Raw genomic sequence first — 27,326 nt, 5'->3', positions numbered from 1 at the left:
ATTTATTATGTGTACATAACTTAACATTAATTCCATTAAAGACATATTTATGATACAATCATCATAAAATAAAAATGAAATATTCCATTTATACAAATGGTCTCTCAACACTCGTTAAGGCCACCTTTGAAGAGAAGAAAAAAACAATTTATACAAAAAACATGAATAAACTCGATTTTATTTTTGGTTAATATTTAAATATAAATATACTAATATAGATTATACATAGATAAAACGCTCAAAAAAAGCAATCGACTGAACAAAATACAGTTCGAATATACAAATATATACTCTGATCGACGATCGGAAAAACTTCAGTGGTCCTTTAAATAGTAACGAAAAATAAATACATACATAAATATAGTATATATTGAAATGTTCACTTACATATTATTACATATACTGTTTTCAATGTTAACCTTTCAGTCGTACATTTAAAATCTAACACATTTACTGTATGATACATTATTTATTATACGTATGATACGACAACGGCAACATTTAACATCCAAGAATTACATAACATTATATGTATTGGGAATATGACGTACGATACAATTCGTGCGCGTAAAATAAATCCATTTTGGCACCGATGCTTTTAAATCTAACCACAATTAAAGCTGTTACGTTAGCAATAATATTAACTATAGCACCTCTCAATAAACCAACACGTTAGGGACGGGATGATAATATACATCACAAAAAAACATTAAACAAACTACATTTCCAAAAGTTGAGCTTTCCCTTCCTTTCCGGACAATGCAAACATTGATTTTAAGTTTTTTAGATGTCATATAACTGCCCATGCCACTGAGTGGGAACGTTTCAATTGCCTCCACATCCCAATAGTGAGCGAAAAGGGAATGTGAAGTCGAACGATCGTCAATCAAACAAGCCTTTGGCATATCTTCATGACGGCTTCAATCAACGGCAATTAAGTGACAGATGAGTCAAACTTATTTGTATATGTTACAGTCCAAGTGTTCATTTCGTTCGTTCATTAACATGCTAGTTTGTTCATACACGAAAGCTTGATGACATGCAAGTCATCGTAAGACAGCCTTACATAATCCATAATAATGGATATGTGTATTTTTTAATACATTATGTTTCCCCCCGTCCCTGTTTTTTACATATACATATATAAAATGTTATACAATTGGTGTTAATACTTTTTATCGTTGTATAAAACATGTATACATGAATACTGTTAGTATTCGTATGAAACAAAACTAATCAAAATATTATTAAATTTAACGAAGATTAAAGCGTTATTTTTTATGATGCATATAAGCGATTATTAGAAAAATATTATTTTACGTAATCTTAACGAAAGCAAAACAACCATTTATTAATAATTTTAATAAAAAAAATAGTCTTACGCGTCGACAAGTCTTTTTTTTCAATTCGGATTACAACAATTGGATACTCGATATATATATATATATATATATATATATATATATATATATATATATATATATATATATATATATATATATAAGTAGGAATTAATATAAATGATTGTACTTGATTATAATTGATGTATAATGAATGAGAGTAATGCCGAACAGTTGGTACACATGTGTGTTAGTGTTAAGAGTTGGTACCCCAGTCACCGGGCCAATGCGGCTGAACGGTGATTGGTCGGCAGAATTAGCGTGCCGGCAGTCAATAAAAGACGTGCTACAAAGTCGTCTATCATTTCTCCCTCTTCACGATCTTCCCTTACATGAATTCCCACATATATATATATATATATATATATATATATATATATATATATATATATATATATATATATATATAACTGTTAGATGTAACAGTAAGACTGTGCGCTCATAGGCAATAATTGTTAACATTACAAATCCACATCAACAGTCACAATGTACATGTATAAAGCTAATAAAAAGTTCATTTTACCATTGTAAAACTATAATATTGTAAAAAAATATACACATCTTAAACATTTCACAAGCGGACAACTGTCATCGCACAATTGTGTAAAAAACATAGTAATTAAACATGTATACGGTTTATATTTTATTATAATATAAGCGATATGTGAATCGGCGATATATGTTTGTATAAACATACGTAAGCTTATGTATGGTGTGCGTGTGTTCCCGGTGAAAACCTCAACATGTACGATAAGCGTGAAAAATGTACGCAATTGCAAAGTTCAACGATTGATTTATTAATATTTTACATATTATCAATTAAATGATCCAAATAGGATTTACAATGGCATATTTGACCCATTTACTTTCGAAAGCTCCAATATACATATAATAATACAACATTTCAATCCATTTTCTCTACTAGATATATAATATAAGGATAAATCAATAAGCGGAGAAAATTCATCTATGTATACATATGTACATCCTCTTTTCGTGAATTTTCTATTTGGACAGGTTTTAACACAATGGAAACATGTTTTAAAATTTCAAGCCCTTTTTAATTTAGATTTTGCTTCATAAAACCTTTTTATGTTGGTAATAAGCTGAGATTTTGGCCAAAAAATATTCACAAACAAAACTTTTGTTTAAAACTAGTTATGGATACAATATAGACATTCTGTAAATAATTTATGAAAACGTACAGTACCCTGATTCGTCGTTCTAATGCACTTTTCAAAGTCAATACGAGGAAAAGTACATATATAGGCTTGTGAAAACTTATGCACATATATCAGAAGTGGCAAGGCAGGCTTTTTTTTGACTTAGTTAATTTTTCCAGTATTATTTGCATATATTACAGTTGACAGAGGTTTTCAATATAAAATATAATACTTTTTTAAATTAAATAAATAGCAATTAAATAAATAAACATGCACTATGTATTGTAATACAATAAATCAATAACAATGTAAAGATTTTCTTGTTAAATATTTTAGATAAGATCCGTCGTTTCATTTTTTCTCTTTGTCGGAGAGGTTTACACCTACTTTTGCATTTAGGCTTGCACTTATATATGTATAACGGTATCAGTCGGTCCATCCATAGTATTAAACATTATTTCCAGTTTTTAACTATTCGGCTCCTTTGAGAGTATTATTTTTAAATAAAATGACCATCACTGTTGGCAGCTGAATAATGTCTTACTTAGAGAAATAATTATTTAGTTAACAGTAATTTCAAGCAAAAATAGTCTCAATGAACGGGCTATTGATATATGTACTAATAAGTATTCATTATTTCCTTTCAAAAGATGCGAGAACAATATCAATTTCTTGACTGGTATTCGTCCTTTATTAGTCGAAAAAAAGGTCGACGCCCAAAAAAGCCCTCATGGTCACCACTGGTATATATGAATAGCTGTGAGTGTTTGATTTTACATACAAGTTAGCTTTACATATTGATTTATCCTCATAATTTCACTTCCATTCGCTATTCATCATGAATGTTTGATATGAAATAGAAACGTAGACATTTAAAGGAAATTCTTGGAATTTCTTTAATATCGGCTACAGCAAAAAGCTCTTTGATACAAAAAATAGGATGTAAAATCCATTTATTATTTATATACTATAGTAAAGACTAAAATCGTTGAACTTTGTAATGCACATTGTATAAAAAAAAAAAAACAATACAAAATGTACTTTGGGTCTCTTCGGATATATATAATATTATACGATAGATCTCAAATAATCAAGTTAATAAATTAACAAAATAAATCTATATTATAAGCTCAATATGAGTTCAATATAATACACATATATATGGATATAAAAATATAATTATTTTTACGTTTTCTTTTTTTTTTGTTTCAAAAATCACACAAAATGGATCAGTCAAAAGACCATAATTACACACCTGAACGACAGAATTATTAATAAATTACTTCATGGTAAAATATATAAACGTGTATATGTATATAATACAGCAGAATATTAGTCGACGGTTGTTACAACACGCAACATTTACTCTTTGATTTCTGCTTGTGGTTCGGCTTGAGCAACGGTCTCTCCGACAGCTGAAACCTCCTGACCACTCGGACGAGCTCGTGGAACGACTGGTCGACGTTCACTTTCATCTTGGCGCTGCACTCGATGTACGGAATCTTCAACTGCCGCGACAGATGCTGCGCTTCTTCCAGACCGACCTGAAGCACAAAGCGATGCAAACGTACAGATAATGCAAGATTCGAATACAATTCCGCGATTTAATCTCATTACTATTACCACACGGTCGTTCAGATCGGCTTTGTTGCCAACCATCAGCATTGGGAATTCGTCTCGGTCTTTGACGCGTAAGATTTGCTTGTGGAATTTGTATATCTCGTCGAAGCTAGAGTGATCGGCAACTGAAAACACTAAGAGGAAACCTTCGCCCGATCTCATGTATTGTTCTCGCATTGCGCTAAACTCTTCTTGACCCGCCGTATCCAAAACTGAAATGAAAAAAATTTACGACAATTAGTCATACATAAACTCGGAAATAGAAACTTTGTCACGAGATTAGCATTCATCCAATAATTCACTGAAAAAGGCTAGTATTTCTCAAAAAAACTTACTATTGACAAAATGTCAGAAGTGTAAACTGAGTTTAGGTGATTTTGTAAAATAAAGTTTGAAGTCTAAAGCAATAATTTGTATATAAAATTATTATTTTGAATAAAAATATCAATAATTTTATTTTACTACCGCCATCTATGTTTAAAACTAATAAACAAACGGTGGACAAACGTCAACGACTATCTCGCCGGGCAGATTTAAAACGCGTCTTATGGTGCGTAAGAACCAAACCAACGAACGGTCTCTGGGCCAACTTTTTAAACCAGTAGCGTACAAAATATCGAAATAAAAATTAAATTTAAAAATTGAAATTAAATATCAAAATTAAAACTATTATTATTATATTAAAATTAAATTCAAATATCAAAATAAAATTATAATCATTATATTAAAATTAAAATTAAATATTGAAAGTTAAAACAGAACATGCACAATTTAAATAAATTTTCGAGATTGACCTAAAATTAGATCATCAACAATCACATACAGGTAATCCTCGACTTAAAATGTTTTGACTTACGAAGATACGCACTAAGATCGAAAAAAAATCAAAGAATTATTATTTTTACTTCCCCGTAAAGCAGTTACTGAGAATATATCATGTATTAGTATGGGTGATCCAACGATTTTTGCTAACCCGGGTGTTGTCGGTTACATCAAACGGATTTTTTTATTCTTCAATTGTTTCTCTCGTCGAAATAAATCAAGTAATTAAATCATTTCAGAGGTAAAATTTATCGGATAATGTGTGATTATTAATTTTATTTCGACGAAAGAAAAAAAAACCCTTTGACAAATCACCGACAACCGACACCGCGGTTTTTTGTGAATTGTTTTTTTTATCGATCATCGACTGTCAAAATACAGTAACATATCGTGACGACTTTTAAGAAATAATAACAAGATTTTTTTTCGCTCGTAAGCAGAGAAATTATTATTATTATTATTTTTTTTTTATTATTTTTTTATTTTATTTCATACCAGGAAGGCATTACAGGTAAACCCCAATGCGCCTTCCTGGCCAAATTACAAACAATACAGCATTTTTTATTATATACATAAGTCGCTAAATTACGAGACACTGACAAACTCGACAATTAACGAGACATCTATGAATTGTACATACATTTTTATTGTAATATTTACATTAATCATACTCAAATAGTGGTGACATAGTGGGTAGGAAGGATTTTTTTTAGCCAATTTTTAATCGGGAATCGTTTCAACAATGAAATCAGAGAAAATTGGCAAACTCTGATAGGAAACGATCAACCAGGAGTCACAAATCCTGGTCTGACCAGCAGCATTACAGATATACTCAGAAAAATTCTTTTTCAATCGAGGTCAGCTCAAGGGATCGAACTCGGAGCCTCTCAGTGTTAAGCAGAAGCTTAACGACCGAGCCACGCTGCTGGCTCTGTCGTTAATATTTCTCTGGTTTTAAATGCGTATCGTCGTAATTCAAAACATCAACGATGATCTAATTTTAGCTCAATCTCGCTCTTTAGCTTAATTTTGATATTTAATTTCAATTTTTTAATTTAATTTTTATTTCAATATTTTGCACGCTACTGGTTTTATCCTGCTGGTTAAAAAAGTTGGCCCAAAATCATCGTTGGTTTAGTCCGTAGGCACCATTAGACGATATTTTGCACCATCGTAGTGGCGGAGGATCCATTTACATATATTGATGACCAAAATGAGCAATATGGCAAAGTATGAAAACGATCGGATAAAAGGCAAACTTTTTCCTGAATTGTAATCGTAAGTGAAACGTAAAGGAGGTATGTAATAATAATAAAAATAGGCAACTCGAAAGATACCAATTTTGATTATAAGATTAAAAATCGAACATATACATATCTTTCGTGGGTAGTGACAATAAAATATAATCGTAAACAGCATAAATTTTGATTTAACAAATATTTTTTACAACAACAATGCAGAAAATGGGCATATTTTTGCAATGGGGACGCGTTAGAACAGATCTAGGCAATGTGAGTCATTTCAGTTGGCCTGCAAGCTATTGATAAATCAAAAACAATAATATTTTGATACCTCACTACTGAGCAATATCAAAAATCCATGGAAAAAATTAAAACACGTATAAAATTTTACACAATATTATATAGTATTAAATACCTTTCAGAATCATATAGTGGTGAATATTTTTGGAGATTTGATTACATTAAAATAGCATTGAAAACATTCTTTCAATGATGCGTAGTACATTTTTCGGCGAAATCGATTCTAATTTTGATATACGGAAATTACGTCATTGAGAATTATTCTTTAGTACAATCTTATTCATTTCCATCAAGTTTAGTGTCCATTTAAGGACACAAACGTAGCAATCTCCCATGATAATGCGGTTTTCATTCATCACCATATATCCTTTATACCAAGCTCGTGTCAGATTGTCGGGTGGCAAGACTAGACCACAAACGTTATAATTTCATTCCAGATTATATTTTAAACTACATTTATATTTGCGAAGGAGATGAACTCGTATGTATTATATTTTGACGTAATTAAACCCAAAGAAAATTCACAAAACTTAATAACACCAAACTAGATATTATAACAAATGTAGTCTGAATATTCGTCACATACAGTAGAAGTGAAACGTCTCGACCTTGATTATCTATTCCTTCTTTCCTGGGTTCGATTTATCGGCTCCTGTTTTCGAACACATTTTGACATTTTGTTATCGGCTATATGTGTTAAATGTCTTTACTGCACATTGAACATCTCGAGATAACCAGATATTGGATGCCAAGTATTTTATTGCATGTCCGAATAAGAATTTTGCAGCAATTTGTTGCACTGCGCTACAAAGCAAGGGACTGTCATGCCAGCGGCTTGCAGGATAAACAAAGTTTATTTCTAGAATTTTTGACTTTCTTTGAACTTCATATTTACAAATAATATTCTGTGTTACCTTCAAAAGTGATTCAACATTCACATTCCAAAATTATAATTTTGATGACTAAATTCTTTTATTCATTCATTTTTATCTTCTTTTATTTGCTTTACAACCTATATATAAATATTACTTACTAGTGGTTTTACCCGGCTTCGCTCGGTATTTGTAATATAAACCCACTGACCATTAACCGCATTTATTTTCATACATTCAACAATCACATCATCAACGTCGCCGAAGAAGAATATTTGGTTTATTTTTCTAATGAACAACACGATCACATTTTGCTTGTTAAATCCAACGGCTCGTAGAGATACATAAAATTATCAAAACGTAGTCGAAAGAACCGTCTACATAGTACATGTATATAATAAAGCTGATGAGGTTTTGGATTTAAACATTCTTAATATGTTATACCAGTAGCTTTACCCGGCTTCGCTCGGTATTTGTAATATAAACCGCTTAAACATGACTAATCTAATAGTAAACATTTTATTTAATGTATTTGAATAGTTTTATTTTATATTAATTTATTTGAATTCTCATTTGTTTTTTTATTAAATTGACTGTCACGAACAAACAAACATATATATAATGTCTCTTTCGAAATTATATGTATACCAGAATCCGGCACATCAGCCATCGCATCAGTACAAAGAGGAAACAATCAAAATAAAAATTTACCCTTAAAGTTAAATCCTAACTAATAAATTGTGCAAAAATATATGCTGAATAACTATCTTTCAACTGAAACTTCTATTAGCTTTTATTTTCTATTAAGTGTTTTGCCCTTCTTTAAGGAGACGACATACATACATATATACAAATGTGTCCTTTTTTTCTTAAAAATAGACCAGACCAAAAAAATTTTCCTTTTTACTTAAAAATAGACCAGCATTTTTAATAGAATTAATAATCCTCATGTAATAAACTTGCGCTTTCCAACAATTCCACATGAATAAGTAATTAAATAGCATTTAACAAACACTATATAATTAAAAAAACAAAAATTAACTCGAAAAACTATGAATATTAAATATTTTCAATTTATATAAGGCCAATTCAGAAAGTTAAAAAAAGAAGCATTGAAAATATATGAAAAATTTCAAACTATATATGTATGTATGTAGTCTGTTTTTATTACATTTTTTATTTCAGCAGTCGTGTGCCTCATTCTTGAGGATTGTGATCACGGAGAAGTTTTTTGCCAGATCGGCTGTTTCCATTTATTTCTAGATTCGGCAACATGGAAGACTGTCACTATAGAAGAGCCTGTCACTGCTCGTATTTGGTCGCTCCAGCCTGTCGGGGAAATACCTCTTCCTCTTCTTCCATCCACACCACTGACCACAACCAGCTTTTCTTGCTATGTGATCGAACAACTGGAGAATGCGTCTCGGGCAGACATTTCTGATAAATTTGAATGATATCACTAAAGCCCGGACCCAGAGGGTGCCCGCGTATTGTTCAATTGTTGTGAATACATTGCTAAAGGTTCGCCGGACGTTTTTTTTTTTACATATTACATACCTTCTTTACGTTTCACTTACGATTACAATTCAGGAAAAAGTTTGCCTCTTATCCGATCGTTTTCATACTTTGCCATATTGCTCATTTTGGTCATCAATATAAGTAAATGCGGTCTCCCTCACGGGACCGGAGGCAAAGATCGAAAATCGAAAGATCTTAAGTCGAATGATCAAAAAAAAAGGGTGCATGGTAAACGGTACTATGTATATATAATATATATGAGTGGAATGCGGTGAAATTATCTCTCTTTTTGTCATACAGCCATGTTTAATGTGCGAGCGTAGAATACGGGAGGAAAAGCCTGTTCCTCTTGTTCCTGTTGTATCCTGCTCGCGCAAATTAAGTGAGTATGTACGACGGGGGGAGAGACCCTTTTTTTTATCTTTCGACTTAAGATCTTTCGATTTTCGATATTTGCCTTCCGATATTTGCGTTTTCGGGCGTTTCACTTTCGGTCCCGTGAGGTAGACCCATAAATAATACATAGATTATATATATATGTATATATATTATATTGAAAAATAATAATAATAAGAACAATCAATCAATTCATTGTCCATTTAAGGCGGTTGGTGGAGTAGCTCCATCCATCGAACATATAGTGAAGAATGCAATTGAGAAGATGCAGCAGCAAGAAGACAATTAGAAGATAAAAATATACGAAGACGTAGAGAGTATTGTGAACATAATTTATAAAATTATTAAAAAAGTAAATGGATCCTCCACCATTACGATAGAGAAATATTGTTTAAGAAGCTTTTCAAGTCCGAACATTTTTAATCTCGGCGACAGTTGGTAGTCATTAATTTTATACATAGATGGCGGTAGTAAAAAAAATTTTTGGTGTTTTTATTCAAAATAATAATCTATATATACAAATTATTTGGACTCTAGCTTTGTAAATAGAGCTGAACCGCCCCGATTCCTGGAAAAAGCACGGTGTCCATCCGCAGTCTAGTAATCACGACCGAGCTATCGACGTTGAACAACAAGAAAATTAGCACACTTTGCCGAACTTTGAGATACACCGACCGAGACATTCAACGGATAGGCCAAAGTTATTTTTGTAAAGACGCCAATTTTCGCCTCGAAAAATAAAAATAAAAGGATTTCGAACAGACCAAACGATCAAAGCTATTCCGAATTTACCCTGTGGTAACGACACCCGACAACATCATCATCACACCAGAAACATAACACACTCGAATATTACACACACATAAATAAAATAAAATTAAAAAAATGATACATACTGTCGAGTTTGGCAGGTATGTCGTCGATAACGCATTGCTTGGTGTAGGAGTCCTCGATGGTGGGGTCATAGTCGGTCACAAAGTAACTCTGAAATAGAACATTACATCAATTTCATAATGTATTCTTCAATGTTGTTGCGGAGAGCGAGGTGGGTGTGGGCGTGTGTGTGTGTGTCGGTGTAATTTTAGGCGATGGGGCCTTGAATACACAAACTGGACGCTATTTTAGGTATTCCGACGAAACGCGCATATTGATAAGGATGACCGTTTGGCGCGTCTCCAATCAATGGCCAATCAAAAGAAACGAAATTTTCGATCGGTCGCCAATTAAAATTCTCCGCCGTCCAGATACACTTCGACGAAATGGATCGACGGAAGCGGGACGGATTCGCAGATGTGCAACGTTTATTATTATAATAATGTATACTATCGCCTCGAGTGTGTGTATAATAATATAATGCTATAAAATATATATTTACGTTGCTTTCGAGCTTTATGGGAACCGCTGAAATTCATTACATATGTTACGGGGACGAGTGGGAGATGGTGTAAAAATATTATAGTCACAGATTTTATCAGATGGTTATATCATTTAAATAGCAGTAAGTATACACGAGATTAATGTACAAGTTTGTATTACTGGTTACTAGTCTCAAAGTGCTACCACAAGTTAGGCAGTTAAATCGCAAGTGATCTTCAATATGTTTAACATGAGCATACATTCAATAAGGGTAACAATTTCAACCAATCACAGTTTGGTAAAACAACTGGTGATGAACAGTGGCATTCATGCGTAAAATAGTTTTAGTATGTTCGCAAGTGATCTTCAATATGTTTAACATGAGCATACATTCAATAAGGGTAACAATTTCAACCAATCACAGTTTGGTAAAACAACTGGTGATGAACAGTGGCATTCATGCGTAAAATAGTTTTAGTATGTTCGCAAGTGATCTTCAATATGTTTAACATGAGCATACATTCAATAAGGGTAACAATTTCAACCAATCACAGTTTGGTAAAACAACTGGTGATGAACAGTGGCATTCATGCGTAAAATAGTTTTAGTATGTTCGCAAGTGATCTTCAATATGTTTAACATGAGCATACATTCAATAAGGGTAACAATTTCAACCAATCACAGTTTGGTAAAACAACTGGTGATGAACAGTGGCATTCATGCGTAAAATAGTTTTAGTATGTTCGCAAGTGATCTTCAATATGTTTAACATGAGCATACATTCAATAAGGGTAACAATTTCAACCAATCACAGTTTGGTAAAACAACTGGTGATGAACAGTGGCATTCATGCGTAAAATAGTTTTAGTATGTTCGCAAGTGATCTTCAATATGTTTAACATGAGCATACATTCAATAAGGGTAACAATTTCAACCAATCACAGTTTGGTAAAACAACTGGTGATGAACAGTGGCATTCATGCGTAAAATAGTTTTAGTATGTTCGCAAGTGATCTTCAATATGTTTAACATGAGCATACATTCAATAAGGGTAACAATTTCAACCAATCACAGTTTGGTAAAACAACTGGTGATGAACAGTGGCATTCATGCGTAAAATAGTTTTAGTATGTTCGCAAGTGATCTTCAATATGTTTAACATGAGCATACATTCAATAAGGGTAACAATTTCAACCAATCACAGTTTGGTAAAACAACTGGTGATGAACAGTGGCATTCATGCGTAAAATAGTTTTAGTATGTGATATATGTATCCCTTGTATGTATCGACAAATGGTTGGGTAGGATGAAGTGGGATAATAATATTTGAGGGTAGCACAATTCGTGAGAAAAATATAGCTAAGCAATAAAGTTAATTAAAAAGAATATTTTAAGATTTAGTGTTTGCACATGTATCCCTTGAGTGTATCGAGAAATGGTTTCGTAGTTACACAATTAGTCATGCAGATTTAGAGGGATAATAATATTAGAGGGAAACACAATTCGTGAGAAAAATGTAGCAAAGCAATTAAAAACAATTAAAAACAATAGTTTAAGATTCAGTGTTTGCATATGTATCCCTTGAGGGTAGATACACACAATTTGTTGGGCAGATTAAGAGGGATAATGATATTTGAGGGTAACACGAGTCGTGAGACAAAAATGCAGCTAAAACAATAATGATTTTGAAAGTCTCATAAATAACCTTAAAGGAAAATATCAATTAAACGTGCGCTCAAAGAATCAAGATCAAACAACAAGCGGGAATAAAGAGTAACGTAAGTACATACATAGGTTGTAAGATATTCACTACATAACAGATAACTCAAAACGAGGAATGATCTCTTAAATTATAATAAAATATATAATCATATTATTTTACTACACTTTTAAATTCATAGTTCTGTTCGAAACCAAATTGTCAGCTCAAAAAAATATGTGATAAATCGCATTTAAAACTCCAGTTGATAACAGTTTGAGATGTTTTTTGTATGATTTTCCTTTTTTTTTAAACTAAATTACAATTACAGTACACTCTCGATTATCCGGGCTAATGCTGGGGAGGAAGGGCGCGGATAATTGAAAAACACGGATGATCGGAATAATCAAATTTTGACTTGGTTTCGAATATAATATCATATTTACAACACAATTTTTTGTTTCATAATTTTAATACTCATTATTTATTAAGAAATACGCTCATAGTTAAGCAGATATGTGGCCGTTAGTAGTTAGTACTGGTGTTGCCAAAATATAAAAAAGTGTATACGAGTATAAAGACGTTTCATTGATGATATAACACCTGGTTCATGGGCTGAATCAAAGATTAGGGGGCAAACATTTTGTAACCATACGTCCATTGTTTGTTTTCAATATGGTGTCGTTGGGATGAAAAGGAGCATTATATAATAACAACACTGCTTTCTGTGGCAATCCCTTATTTTTTCAACAATCTTGCACCTCTGGAACCCGTTTCTTTATGAACTAATCTTCAAAAATCTCCCTGTCCACCCATGCCCCTTTTTGACTGTGTACAATAATCGACGGGGAGATTTTTCACTTTGGAGTTCCCTTAAAAGATCGAGGTATCTTTATTTTCCCAATCACCAAAAGTTTCATCTCAGTGCAGAAAAAATCTGCACTGAATACACGCACTTGTTACTTCTTCAAAAGCGACTGAAAGAATTAACGCAATCGTAAAAGACGTTTAAAAAGGCAATGAAAAACATTTCTATTTCAATTACTTTAAACTATATATTATAATATATGTGACAACCCTCATACGAGGCCATCATTTGAAACTAACGTAACATACTGACATTGACAGCTATTTCAAGCCTACTCGTAGAGCCATCAGCACATAAATCAGACTCAAACCTAGAGCTGATCGTCAATTATATGTTTTTGGAAGATTTCCCTATACTATTTTATTAAATTATACTGTTCAATCCATTAACAAGCAGCATATATCAAAAGTTAGCGTGTAATCCTTTCAATTGTGTGGTCAACGGGTTCTATCCTTGGAGTAACATATCCAGACCTTGGATATGTGACTCCAAGGTCGATCGCATCCTTTCAGAGTTTGCTCATTTATCCGATTTTATTGGAAATGGTTCCAACAAATTGGCAAACCAGCCATATTTCTCACAGAATTTGAGTTTATAGCATCTCAGAATTTGTTGATATTTAAAAATGATGTAAAATAATTTGTTCATAGATGTCTCTATGATTATTAATCAATGTTTTTAATTGGCCTTGAATTAATTGTGTACAATGTTTGACCATAGGTGTCGTGTATAATAAAAATGTGTATACCTGTATAAATAAATGACGACCCTTATATAAGTACATCCATACGGAATTGTAATTGCAATTAACAGACACGGGCTATCTAACATTCCGGCTTAACAAACACAATTATGATAAGTGAGAATCAAACTTCCAGGTTGTTGTTCAGACAAAAAAACCACATCTGTTGTCACGCTATTACACCTACACTACGAGTGTGACGTTTGCATATGTTACACACCGTATCGATTGACATATGTAGTCTTAGAAGATCTGTCAGTAACCCCATAAGATCGGTTGAACTTCGCTACAAACATTCTACAATATTCAATCATTAATGTGGATCTTTAGGATGTCATTTACAACGGTTCATAATGAATCGTCAAAGCAAAACGGTGCACCTGTTTAACTGTGACATGGTTTCGAACAATCTTTTGCAATACTACCTACAACATGTTTAGTAATGTTAGCATTGAACTTGTAAACATTTAAATATATATATTTACATGAGCGATATACACATCACCTTGGAGTATTAATCATTTGACCTAAACGGGACTTAAAAAATGGAGTGAAATCTTCAATTTGATTCTCAAATTAGAAATAAATTGCATATTTTAAACGTTCTATGGAAGAAATTTGTTGATTGAAACAAAGTATAATTTCTAAATTTATCATATTATTTTTATATGATGCCGGAAACAGTGGTAGCATTTATGCATAAGATAACGTCACAAATTAGTGTGTTTTGTCTTAGATGAATCAAACTAAAGAAATCGTCAAAACCACCAAGAAATAGAAACTTGAATGCGGCACTCCGAGACATTAACTCTTGCATTTTATTATCCAAATCTACAGAAAGAGAGGCCCCGGAAGAAGGACGTCCTGGCTGAAAAGCTCAAGGCAATGGTCCAAATCAATTGAAGTACCATTGCACCGTTCCAGGTGGCGGCCAACTAAATTATTATCGCAAATACGATTGCCGATGTTCAGTAACGGATGAGACACTAGGAGAAGAAGAAATAAAGAAATCGTCAAGATCATCAAGAAACTTGAATGCGGCACCCCGAGATATGTCAACTCTTGCATCTTATTATTCAAGGGAATAAGTAGAAGGACGTCCTAGCTGAAAAACCTGAGGCAATAGTTGAATCAAAGTACCACTGCATTGTTCTAGGAAAAGAATAATAATTAATAGTTTGGTATTTATATACGGATGTAGTTCTGATCAATGGAACCAGGCCGTTGTAAGTTTTTGATGGCTTCAACTTAATGAATTATCTTTTTTAATATAAAATCTAACTGCCGTCATTAGTGCTGCTCATAATTACAAAACGCTTTTGCATTATGTACAAACAATTCTTGTGTGGGTTGGTTCATTTAAGCAATTCATAAATTGGAGAGTAATAGGACAAGATTGTGCAACAGGTGGAATTCGTTTCCAAATTGAATTTTGTTTGAGCGAAATTTTACACATCGAAAATCCGTTAACTGACAATGTTTGTAGAATTGAGTACAATTTTTCATTAGATCTCATTTAAAATTTAATTAACATATCAAAAAATGACTGCAAGTTTATTTTATTGTTTCAATACAAGAATGAACGAGTGCATTTACAAAAGGTCATGATATGGTTACTGACCACTTGAACCAAAACAAAACCAATCGACAGCAAAATAGCTTTAAAACAGAAGCACTATAAGTTGTTAACGTCACAGGCATCATATTTTCGGCGGCCAATAACTGTGCACCAGCATTAATTTTGTGCAAAAACCGTCTAGGCTGTCGTTATGTGAATCGAGTGGGTTGTATCCTTTTTGCAAAACTATGCAGCGTTCGTTTGATGTGCAGAACGAGATAGACGAATCAATTGCAGTTGATGTCACCGCTTAATGTTCACACTGCAATTATTTATAGGCGTAACGTTTGAAATCGGTCAAGGCGGTGTCGAACGCTGATCAAGGCCAAACATATTTGACAGTTCAAGGACACGTGGGGGGGTGTGCACGTGAGTGTGTGAGTGTGCGAACGTGGGAGTGACGAGTGACGAGTGACGAGTGGTGGGTGGGGATGGGGTTGGGGTTGGGGGATACCTGAATGAACTGAATGGTGATGGCCGATTTGCCGACACCTCCTCCGCCCACGACTACGAGTTTGTAGGAGCGAGAAGGACCCACGCCAGGAGACGAAGACATACTGGATGCAAATCGGGAAACGAGAAACGAAAAAACACGAGCCCCTCCGACCGAATCCAACCACCGACTGACGGATGACGGGTGAGACTCACCGCGAAGACACACCTCGATCACTGTTGCCAACGCCAAAGTGGTAACACGAAAACATTTGACAACAGCCACCAACCAGCCATCTGTCCACTTGGGTTAAAAATAATACATCAACGTCAACTAATATGTTGTTATCAGTAAGTAACCGATAAAAGCACTATTGAAGAAATAAAAAGCACTGACGGGATCTCGTCCACAACACTTTTTCCAAAATTGAAATTTAAAAAAAACGAAGTAAAAAAGTAAAGCCCATAAATCCTTTTTTCTAAGTCCGCTTTAAAGGTCACGGAATTTGACCCTTAAAGCCCTCAACATGAGGCCACCACCCCCCCGACGAATACAGTCCAAGAGACCCTTTCGTCGGAGAACGAGACGGTTGTTCATGAATATCGCACAAGAACAACCGCACATCACTGTTCTAATAAAAAAAACCACACTGTACATAACCAAGTACAAAATTAACAACAACGCATTAACACATAAAGCGCGCATGCGGTAGGAAACAAAACCTGAGATGTGCCGTGCGAATGCACGCACACCTCAAGTAAACATACATGTACGCATGATTATGCGTGCATAAGCACACACACACACACACACACATAAACCACAAATACATACACTCACCTAAAAGTCAAACGCACACTCACACACACACACATTCACAGAATATAATATAAAAAAAATAATAATAATAAATCAACACATAAATGCTTTTGCAATTAAGTGGAGTAGTAGCATCCAGGGGAACACAGCTTCCCAAAGCATTCCGCGAACTTTTCGAAAGCTCTAAACGATGCTTTACTCATTATTTACCCATAAATCCTTATCCTCTAAGTCTAAATAACAGAAATTGTAACGCGACGTTCTCCCACCGTCCCATAGGGCAACACTCGCTTTTTTATTCGAGTGGCCACCCAGGGAAAAGCCTTATAGGCGCGCGCGCTCTCTCACCCGCGATCTCCCGTTGAAGAAAGATCTCTCCTGTGCACGTCTCCAGGGGGAGACGGGGCCCAGAGATCCATCACCATCCGTGCTGAAGAACCGCCGCGAGGTCGAGTGTAGCATCACTCCCTCCCCTGAGTTCCAGCACAACGTCCCCTGCATTCCACACGCCGTTTCCGGAGAAACCTCAGCCGTGAGAGAACCGACCAGACGACCGCAGAGCCAGTTTCCCGAGCCAGGAAGCTGTTATCAACGCAAACGACTTGCAGTCAGGAACCTCCCCGGCTATATACCAATATATAACTATCCCAAGGTTAGTCCACGTTTCTACATACCTTGACTCTTGGAAGAATAACGACGTATAACGCCCTCTGCATCAAACGCGTGTAAATCCGTTCATTACAAAATTCAATAAAGAACATTTTTTAAACTCTAATATTAAACAGTCGGGTCTGTAGAGGTTTAAGGTCTGTTCATACTTAACAGCACTGCACGGCTTCAGCACTGCACGACTCCGTTTCAAATATGTCATTTTATTACATTTCTATTCATATCTACCTACACGTCGCGGTCACGTAACGTTTACAGCAATTTGGCCGAGTGCAAGGCAAAATCGGCTTACTTATACATTAGAGGCCATGACGATACGGCACAATATACGGTCGAGTACTTGCAATATGAATGCATACACGTGCATTCGTAGCTACGCGTCAGAATACAAATCACCAAAAATGTTTCGACGTTTATCGAACGAAAAATTATGTATAATCGCGCTGTTGTTGGAAAAAGAAGCTCAAGAAGGCAATAAAAAAGCACGGAGGCGTTTTGATGTGCATCCCATGTTAAAAAATAGAAAAACCGAAGGAGAGTTTTGGACACTGTATAAGGAGCTTGTGGATGATGGACAATTTTTTTTTAAATATTTAAATTTTTTTTAAATATTTGTGCCAAAACCATGTCGAAAGATTGAACAGCTGTCAACTGTCACTATCGATAATTGGTCCAAAACAGCAAAGCGGCAGACTCATGGCACGTAATTCGCGTGTATATTTCCACGATGGCCAAAAAAACGGATACTCAATTAGAATGAAAACTATCTCTATCGACATTAATTAATACAATTTAGTAAATGTAAGGGAGTGGGTGGTGCGCATTGATGTATAATAAACATAGATGGACCCTGACGTGTGATTTTGGTCGGAGATCTTGTCTTCACTAACTGAGGGGTGCGGGGGGTTTAACTAGCGGGGAAGTTGGGAAAAAAATGTTTTTTTTCCCTACGACGCAGCGGTACCTACCTACCTACCGAGAGAAACTGTGCATGCGCCAAAAGGGAGATATTTTTGCATGCGCCAGTATAAGACGTGAGGGCGGATCTAGTGTATTATACATCAATGTTGGTGCGTGTACTTGGGCATTGCATTACATCGCAACCATAGATGGTTATTCTAAATCTATGATCGCAAAGCATAGAAACAAATGTCAAACAAACGTCAAATGCATCGTCGCCTGCGCCTCGGCAGGCCGGCACCGGCGCCACACGCATTGGTACGCACACATACGCAATCCGACCAATAAAGGAGGTTTGTAAAAAGACATTACGTAGTCAGGCCGCATACCAAAACAGCACGCAGCGTGCACGCTGCAATTGGGAATGCAGGAGGCATTTATTTTTCATACCACGCCGCGCAGCAAATGTTTTGCCCGGTGTGCGTACTACCATTCAAATATATGGGTTCAATAAATGCATCCTGAAGTATTTGCAGCATGCACGCTGCGTGTTGTTTTGGTGTGCGGTCTGACTTAGGGCTAGAGATGTGCAGGAAAAAATCCGTTTCCCTGGGAACTTTGGGCGATGGAAATTTTGGGAAAATTGAAAAAAAATTACATACATATATCAATCAGATTTTCAAATCGGCACTTTTTTTCGATACTCGCATTGAGTTAAAACCATTAAAACGTGCAATACTTGAACGAATCTAAACGTTTTCATGTAGTGTCAGTACTGTAAATGTCCGGTTTGTGTGCGAGTTAGATGCTTTACCTAAATAACCTATTAGATATTGTAACGTACGCCGCGGATTAAGCGAATAGAATCCCAGAGACTGTGACTGTGAAGATTATCTGTAACGGATATCTGTCAACGGATTAACTAAATGCATACCGTGCGACTGGTATAAGTGGGTTTTAAGGATTAGCGACAAGCTAAGTGCATGAAACAATAGTTGCACTTCTCATACCGTGGGAATACATATCCGAATACGTGACTATACAGTAGGTAAACAGATTAGACGTCCTGAGAGACCGTGAGACCGGTGTAAGTGGTTTTAGGGATTAGCGACAAGCTAAGTGCATGAAAGCTAAACAATGATTGCACTTCTCAAACCGTGGGAATACATATCCGAATACGTGACTATACAGTAGGTAAACAGATTAGACGTCCTGAGAGATCTACCCCTTATAAGGCTGTACGTAGGCGACATCATGTCATTCTGGACTTAGCAGTGACACTGCGTGTATCTCCTGAATCATCAATAAATGCTGTGAAACGACTGTTGGCCTTTTACTTGGATCCTCCACCAACCCCTACGCAACAATATTATCGCTTGTTCGAAATACGCGATTTGCAAGTGGCAACTACGACGGTCTTGGAATTTAGAATCTCGGTTATAAAGAGTATGGAATAACTTTAAAAGAATTCAGCAAGAATCTGGAACAAGTGAAAAGTTTGCAGCTGTATGTAGATATTGTGATACGAAACACAACTTTCCAAATGCTACAAAAATGACAACCTACTTGCGCTAAATATCAAGAAAATAGAGAAAAAAAAATCACGTTGTTAAGACATCACTTTTAATGGATACCGATATTATTGACTTATGCAATATGTAGATCAGATACAACCATATACACAACGAAAGCATTTAAATTGCAATTACCGCTTGAGTTAGTACGTTTAGATAAAAAATATTTTGAGATAAAAAACCAATCCTAATAAACGTGGTGAAATAAAAAAATTGCCAAATAAATGAAAAATAACACGGAAAAAAATCCGTAAAAAAAAAATATATTTTTGACTTTTAAAATTGGCTAGACAATAAATTAGAAGTATTTTAAAGCAATAAAATATAAAAAATAATAGGAAAAATATCTGTCTATTGATTCCAATACTCGCTTTGAGCGTAACAATCCTAAATTTTGAGTTAAAAACCGCAAAAGCCAAAAAACTGTAAAAATCGCGCATTTGTTTAAACGCTCATATCTCGTAAACTCAGTATTTATAATATAAACCGCTTAAACATGACAAAGCTAAAAGTAAACATTTAATAAAAAAAAAATTTTTAAAAATTAAAAAAAAAATAGAAAAAAAAATAATAAAAAAAAAATAATAAAAAAAAATAAAAAAAATAAAAAGAAATAAAAAAAAAATCAAAAAAAATTTTTTTTGCCTTCTAGGGCTTCGCCCTCGGCACCCCTCTGAGCTTTTGCCTTCTAGGGCTGCGCCCCTCCACGCCCCCATGAGCAATTGCCGTTTAGGGCTTCGCCCCCCTTAGCTGATGCCTTTTGAGGCTTCGCCCCTCCGCGACCCCATGATTAAAAGCCGTCTAGGGCTTCGCCCCCATGATCAGTTGCATTTTAGGGCTTCGCCCCTCCGCGTCCCCATTATTAATTGCAATCCAGGGCTACGCCTCCCTTAGTTACTGCCTTTTAGGGCTTCGCCCCTACGCGCTCCCATGATAAATTGCCGTCTAGGGCTTCGCCCCACTTAGTTAATGCCTTTAAGGGCTTCGCCCCTCCGCGCCCCAATGATTAAATGCCGTCTAGGGCTTCGCCCCCATGATCAGTTGCCGTTTAGGGCTTCGTCCCATAAGGCTGCGCCCCCCTGCGCCCCCTTTGGGGCCCCATGCGGCTGAGCTCCATAAGGCGGCGCCCCATAAGGCTGCGCCCCATAAGGCAACGCCCCATAAGGCTGCGCCCCATGAAACTGCGCCCGATAAGGCTGCGCCCCATAAAGCTGCGCCCCCTTCTCACCTAACCCAACCCAGCCTAACGATCACCGAAATCAAATAATTCGAAATTGTAAGATTTACACAAAACTCGCTAACCTCACCAAACCTAACCCAACCTAACCTAACCATCACCAAAATCAAAGATTTCAAGATTTTAAGATTTACACAAAACACGCTAACCACACTAAACGTAACCCAACCTAATCTAACCTTCACCGAAATCAAAGAATTCGACATTGCAAAAATATACACAAATCGTGCTAACCTCACCAAACCTAACACAACCTAACCTTACCAACACCGAAATCAAAGAATTCGACATTGCATAAAAATACAAAAAACTCGCTTACCTCACCAAACCTAACCCAACCTAACCTAACCATCACCCAAATCAAAGAATTCGACATTGCAAAAATAAACAAAAATGGTGCTAACCTCACCAAACCTAACCCAACCTAACCTAACCAACACCGGAATCAAAGAATTCGAGGTTGTAAGATTTACACAAACTCGCTAACCTCACCAAACCTAACCCAACCTAACCTAACCATCAACGTAATCAAAGAATTCGAGATTGTAAGGATTACACAAAACTCACTAACCTCACCAAACCTAACCCAACCTAACCTAACAAGGACCGAAATGAAAGAATTCGACATTGCAAAAATATACAAAAATCTTGCAATCCTCACAAAACCTAACCCGACCCAACCGAACCATCACCGAAATAAAAGAATTCGAGATTGTAAGGATTACACAAAACTCGCTAACCTCACCAAACCTAACCCAACCTAACCTAACAATGACCGAAATGAAAGAATTCGAGATTGCAAAAATATACACAAATCGTGCTAACCTCACCAAACCTAACACAACCTAACCTTACCAACACCGAAATCAAAGAATTCAACATTGCAAAAATATACACAAATCGTGCTAACCTCACCAAACCTAAACCAACCTAACCTATACAACACCGGAATCAAAGAATTCGAGATTGTAAGATTTACACAAAACTCGCTAACCTCACCAAACCTAACCCAACCTAACCTAACAATGACCGAAATGAAAGAATTCAACATTGCAAAAATATACACAAATCTTGCTAACCTCACAAAACCAAACCCAATCCAACCTAACCATCACCGAAATCAAAGAATTCGAGATTGTAAGATTTACACAAAACTCGCTTACCTCACCAAACCTAACCCAACCTAACCTAACCATCAGCGAAATCAAAGATTTCGAGATTTTGAGATTTACACAAAACACGCTTACCACACTAAACGTAACCCAACCTAATCTAACCTTCACCGAAATCAAAGAATTCGACATTGCAAAAATATACACAAATCGTGCTAACCTCACCAAACCTAACCCAACCCAACCTAACCATCACCGAAATCAAAAAATTTGGGAATGTAAGGATTACACATAACTCGATAACCTCACCAAACGTAACCCAACCTAACCTAACCATCACCGAAATCAAAGAATTCGAGATTGTAAAGATTACACAAAACTCGCTTAACTCACCACACCTAACCCAACCTAACCTAAAAATGACAAAAATGAAAGAATTCGAGATTGCAAAAATATACACAAATCTTGCTAAACTCACAAAACCTAACCCAACCCAACCTATCCATCACCGAAATCAAAGAATTCGAGATTGTAAGATTTACACAAAACTCGCTAACCTCACCAAACCTAACCCAACCTGACCTTACCATCACCGAAATCAAAGAATTCGACATTGCAAAAATATACACAAATCATGCTAACCTCACCAAACCTAACCCAACCTTACCTTACCATCACCGAAATCAAAGAATTCGAGATTGTAAGGATTACACAAAACTCGCTCACCTCACCAAACGTAACCCAACCTAACCTAACCATCACCGAAATCAAAGAATTCGAGATTGTAAGGATTACACAAAACTCGCTAACCTCACCACACCTAACCCAACCTTACCTTACCATCACCGAAATCAAAGAATTCGAGATTGTAAGGATTACACAAAACTCGCTAACCTCACCAAACGTAACCCAACCTAACCTAACCATCACCGAAATCAAAGAATTCGAGATTGTTAAGATTACACAAAACTCGCTAACCTCACCAAACCCAACCCAACCTAACCTAACAATGACCGAAATGAAAGAATTCGAGATTGCAAAAATATACACAAATCGTGCTAACCTCACCAAACCTAACACAACCTAACCTTACCAACACCGAAATCAAAGAATTCAACATTGCAAAAATATACACAAATCGTGCTAACCTCACCAAACCTAAACCAACCTAACCTATACAACACCGGAATCAAAGAATTCGAGATTGTAAGATTTACACAAAACTCGCTAACCTCACCAAACCTAACCCAACCTAACCTAACAATGACCGAAATGAAAGAATTCAACATTGCAAAAATATACACAAATCTTGCTAGCCTCACAAAACCAAACCCAATCCAACCTAACCATCACCGAAATCAAAGAATTCGAGATTGTAAGATTTACACAAAACTCGCTAACCTCACCAAACCTAACCCAACCTCACCTAACCATCAGCGAAATCAAAGATTTCGAGATTTTGAGATTTACACAAAACACGCTTACCACACTAAACGTAACCCAACCTAATCTAACCTTCACCGAAATCAAAGAATTCGACATTGCAAAAATATACACAAATCGTGCTAACCTCACCAAACCTAACCCAACCTAACCTAACCATCACCGAAATCAGAAAATTTAGGATTGTAAGGATTACACATAACTCGATAACCTCACCAAACGTAACCCATCCTAACCTAACCATCACCGAAATCAAAGAATTCGAGATTGTAAAGATTACACAAAACTCGCTTACCTCACCACACCTAACCCAACCTATCCTAACAATGACAAAAATGAAAGAATTCGAGATTGCAAAAATATACACAAATCTTGCTAAACTCACAAAACCTAACCCAACCCAACCTATCCATCACCGAAATCAAAGAATTCGAGATTGTAAGATTTACCCAAAACTCGCTAACCTCACCAAACCTAACCCAACCTGCCCTAACCATCACCGAAATCAAAGAATTCGAGATTGTAAGGATTACACAAAACTCGCTAACCTCACCAAACCTAACCCAACCTGACCTTACCATCACCGAAATCAAAGAATTCGACATTGCAAAAATATACACAAATCATGCTAACCTCACCAAACCTAACCCAACCTTACCTTACCATCACCGAAATCAAAGAATTCGAGATTGTAAGGATTACACAAAACTCGCTCACCTCACCAAACGTAACCCAACCTAACCTAACCATCACCGAAATCAAAGAATTCGAGATTGTAAGGATAACACAAAACTCGCTAACCTCACCACACCTAACCCAACCTTACCTTACCATCACCGAAATCAAAGAATTCGAGATTGTTAGGATAACACAAAACTCGCTAACCTCACCAAACGTAACCCAACCTAACCTAACCATCACCGAAATCAAAGAATTCGAGATTCTAAGGATTACAATAAACTCGCTAACCTCACCAAACCTAACCCAACCTAACCTAACCATCATCAAAATCAAAGATTTCAAGATTTTAAGATTAACACAAAACACGCTAACCACACTAAACGTAACCCAACCTAATCTAACCTTCACCGAAATCAAAGAATTCGACATTGCAAAAATATACACAAATCGTGCTAACCTCACCAAACCTAACACAACCTAACCTTACCAACACCGAAATCAAAGAATTCGACATTGCATAAAAATACAAAAAACTCGCTTACCTCACCAAACCTAACCCAACCTAACCTAACCATCACCGAAATCAAAGAATTCGACATTGCAAAAATAAACAAAAATGGTGCTAACCTCACCAAACCTAACCCAACCTAACCTAACCAACACCGGAATCAAAGAATTCGAGATTGTAAGATTTACACAAACTCGCTAACCTCACCAAACCTAACCCAACCTAACCTAACCATCAACGTAATCAAAGAATTCGAGATTGTAAGGATTACACAAAACTCGCTAACCTCACCAAACCTAACCCAACCTAACCTAACAAGGACCGAAATGAAAGAATTCGACATTGCAAAAATATACAAAAATCTTGCAATCCTCACAAAACCTAACCCAACCCAACCGAACCATCACCGAAATAAAAGAATTCGAGATTGTAAGGATTACACAAAACTCGCTAACCTCACCAAACCTAACCCAACCTAACCTAACAATGACCGAAATGAAAGAATTCGAGATTGCAAAAATATACACAAATCGTGCTAACCTCACCAAACCTAACACAACCTAACCTTACCAACACCGAAATCAAAGAATTCAACATTGCAAAAATATACACAAATCGTGCTAACCTCACCAAACCTAAACCAACCTAACCTATACAACACCGGAATCAAAGAATTCGAGATTGTAAGATTTACACAAAACTCGCTAACCTCACCAAACCTAACCCAACCTAACCTAACAATGACCGAAATGAAAGAATTCAACATTGCAAAAATATACACAAATCTTGCTAACCTCACAAAACCAAACCCAATCCAACCTAACCATCACCGAAATCAAAGAATTCGAGATTGTAAGATTTACACAAAACTCGCTAACCTCACCAAACCTAACCCAACCTAACCTAACAATCAGCGAAATCAAAGATTTCGAGATTTTGAGATTTACACAAAACACGCTTACCACACTAAACGTAACCCAACCTAATCTAACCTTCACCGAAATCAAAGAATTCGACATTGCAAAAATATACACAAATCGTGCTAACCTCACCAAACCTAACCCAACCCAACCTAACCATCACCGAAATCAAAAAATTTGGGAATGTAAGGATTACACATAACTCGATAACCTCACCAAACGTAACCCAACCTAACCTAACCATCACCGAAATCAAAGAATTCGAGATTGTAAAGATTACACAAAACTCGCTTACCTCACCACACCTAACCCAACCTAACCTAAAAATGACAAAAATGAAAGAATTCGAGATTGCAAAAATATACACAAATCTTGCTAAACTCACAAAACCTAACCCAACCCAACCTATCCATCACCGAAATCAAAGAATTCGAGATTGTAAGATTTACACAAAACTCGCTAACCTCACCAAACCTAACCCAACCTGACCTTACCATCACCGAAATCAAAGAATTCGACATTGCAAAAATATACACAAATCATGCTAACCTCACCAAACCTAACCCAACCTTACCTTACCATCACCGAAATCAAAGAATTCGAGATTGTAAGGATTACACAAAACTCGCTCACCTCACCAAACGTAACCCAACCTAACCTAACCATCACCGAAATCAAAGAATTCGAGATTGTAAGGATTACACAAAACTCGCTAACCTCACCACACCTAACCCAACCTTACCTTACCATCACCGAAATCAAAGAATTCGAGATTGTAAGGATTACACAAAACTCGCTAACCTCACCAAACGTAACCCAACCTAACCTAACCATCACCGAAATCAAAGAATTCGAGATTGTAAGGATTACACAAAACTCGCTAACCTCACCAAACCCAACCCAACCTAACCTAACAATGACCGAAATGAAAGAATTCGAGATTGCAAAAATATATACAAATCGTGCTAACCTCACCAAACCTAACACAACCTAACCTTACCAACACCGAAATCAAAGAATTCAACATTGCAAAAATATACACAAATCGTGCTAACCTCACCAAACCTAAACCAACCTAACCTATACAACACCGGAATCAAAGAATTCGAGATTGTAAGATTTACACAAAACTCGCTAACCTCACCAAACCTAACCCAACCTAACCTAACAATGACCGAAATGAAAGAATTCAACATTGCAAAAATATACACAAATCTTGCTAACCTCACAAAACCAAACCCAATCCAACCTAACCATCACCGAAATCAAAGAATTCGAGATTGTAAGATTTACACAAAACTCGCTAACCTCACCAAACCTAACCCAACCTAACCTAACCATCAGCGAAATCAAAGATTTCGAGATTTTGAGATTTACACAAAACACGCTTACCACACTAAACGTAACCCAACCTA

General features: G+C 35.8%; 2 protein-coding genes across 2 annotated transcripts in view; both read right to left on the bottom strand.

Annotated features, from left to right (window-relative positions):
* Positions 1-1,839: 1,839 nt before the first annotated feature.
* Positions 1,840-16,297, bottom strand: Ras64B (ras-like protein 2). The gene is made up of 4 exons (XM_077438119.1): positions 16,070-16,297; positions 10,229-10,316; positions 4,187-4,395; positions 1,840-4,107 (listed from the first exon to the last, which is right to left on the bottom strand). The coding sequence occupies exons 1-4, from the start codon at positions 16,169-16,171 to the stop codon at positions 3,910-3,912; spliced, it is 597 nt and encodes a 198-aa protein (XP_077294245.1). The 5' UTR covers positions 16,172-16,297; the 3' UTR covers positions 1,840-3,909.
* Positions 16,260-27,326, bottom strand: part of LOC143917330 (uncharacterized) — a 50,717-nt gene continuing 39,650 nt past the window's right edge. The window contains exons 2-3 of the mRNA XM_077438812.1: positions 19,791-19,893; positions 16,260-16,381 (exon numbers count right to left, since the gene is read on the bottom strand). Of these exons, the coding sequence (XP_077294938.1) occupies positions 16,260-16,381; positions 19,791-19,893 (225 nt within the window). The remainder of the gene's footprint in view (positions 16,382-19,790; positions 19,894-27,326) is intronic.

Source organism: Arctopsyche grandis, chromosome 9, assembly GCF_051622035.1.
Source record: "Arctopsyche grandis isolate Sample6627 chromosome 9, ASM5162203v2, whole genome shotgun sequence".
NCBI classification, from domain to species: Eukaryota; Metazoa; Arthropoda; class Insecta; order Trichoptera; family Hydropsychidae; genus Arctopsyche; species Arctopsyche grandis.
The sequence above is the reverse complement of the archived record's forward strand: the minus strand, read 5'-3'. Positions and strand labels throughout refer to the sequence as shown.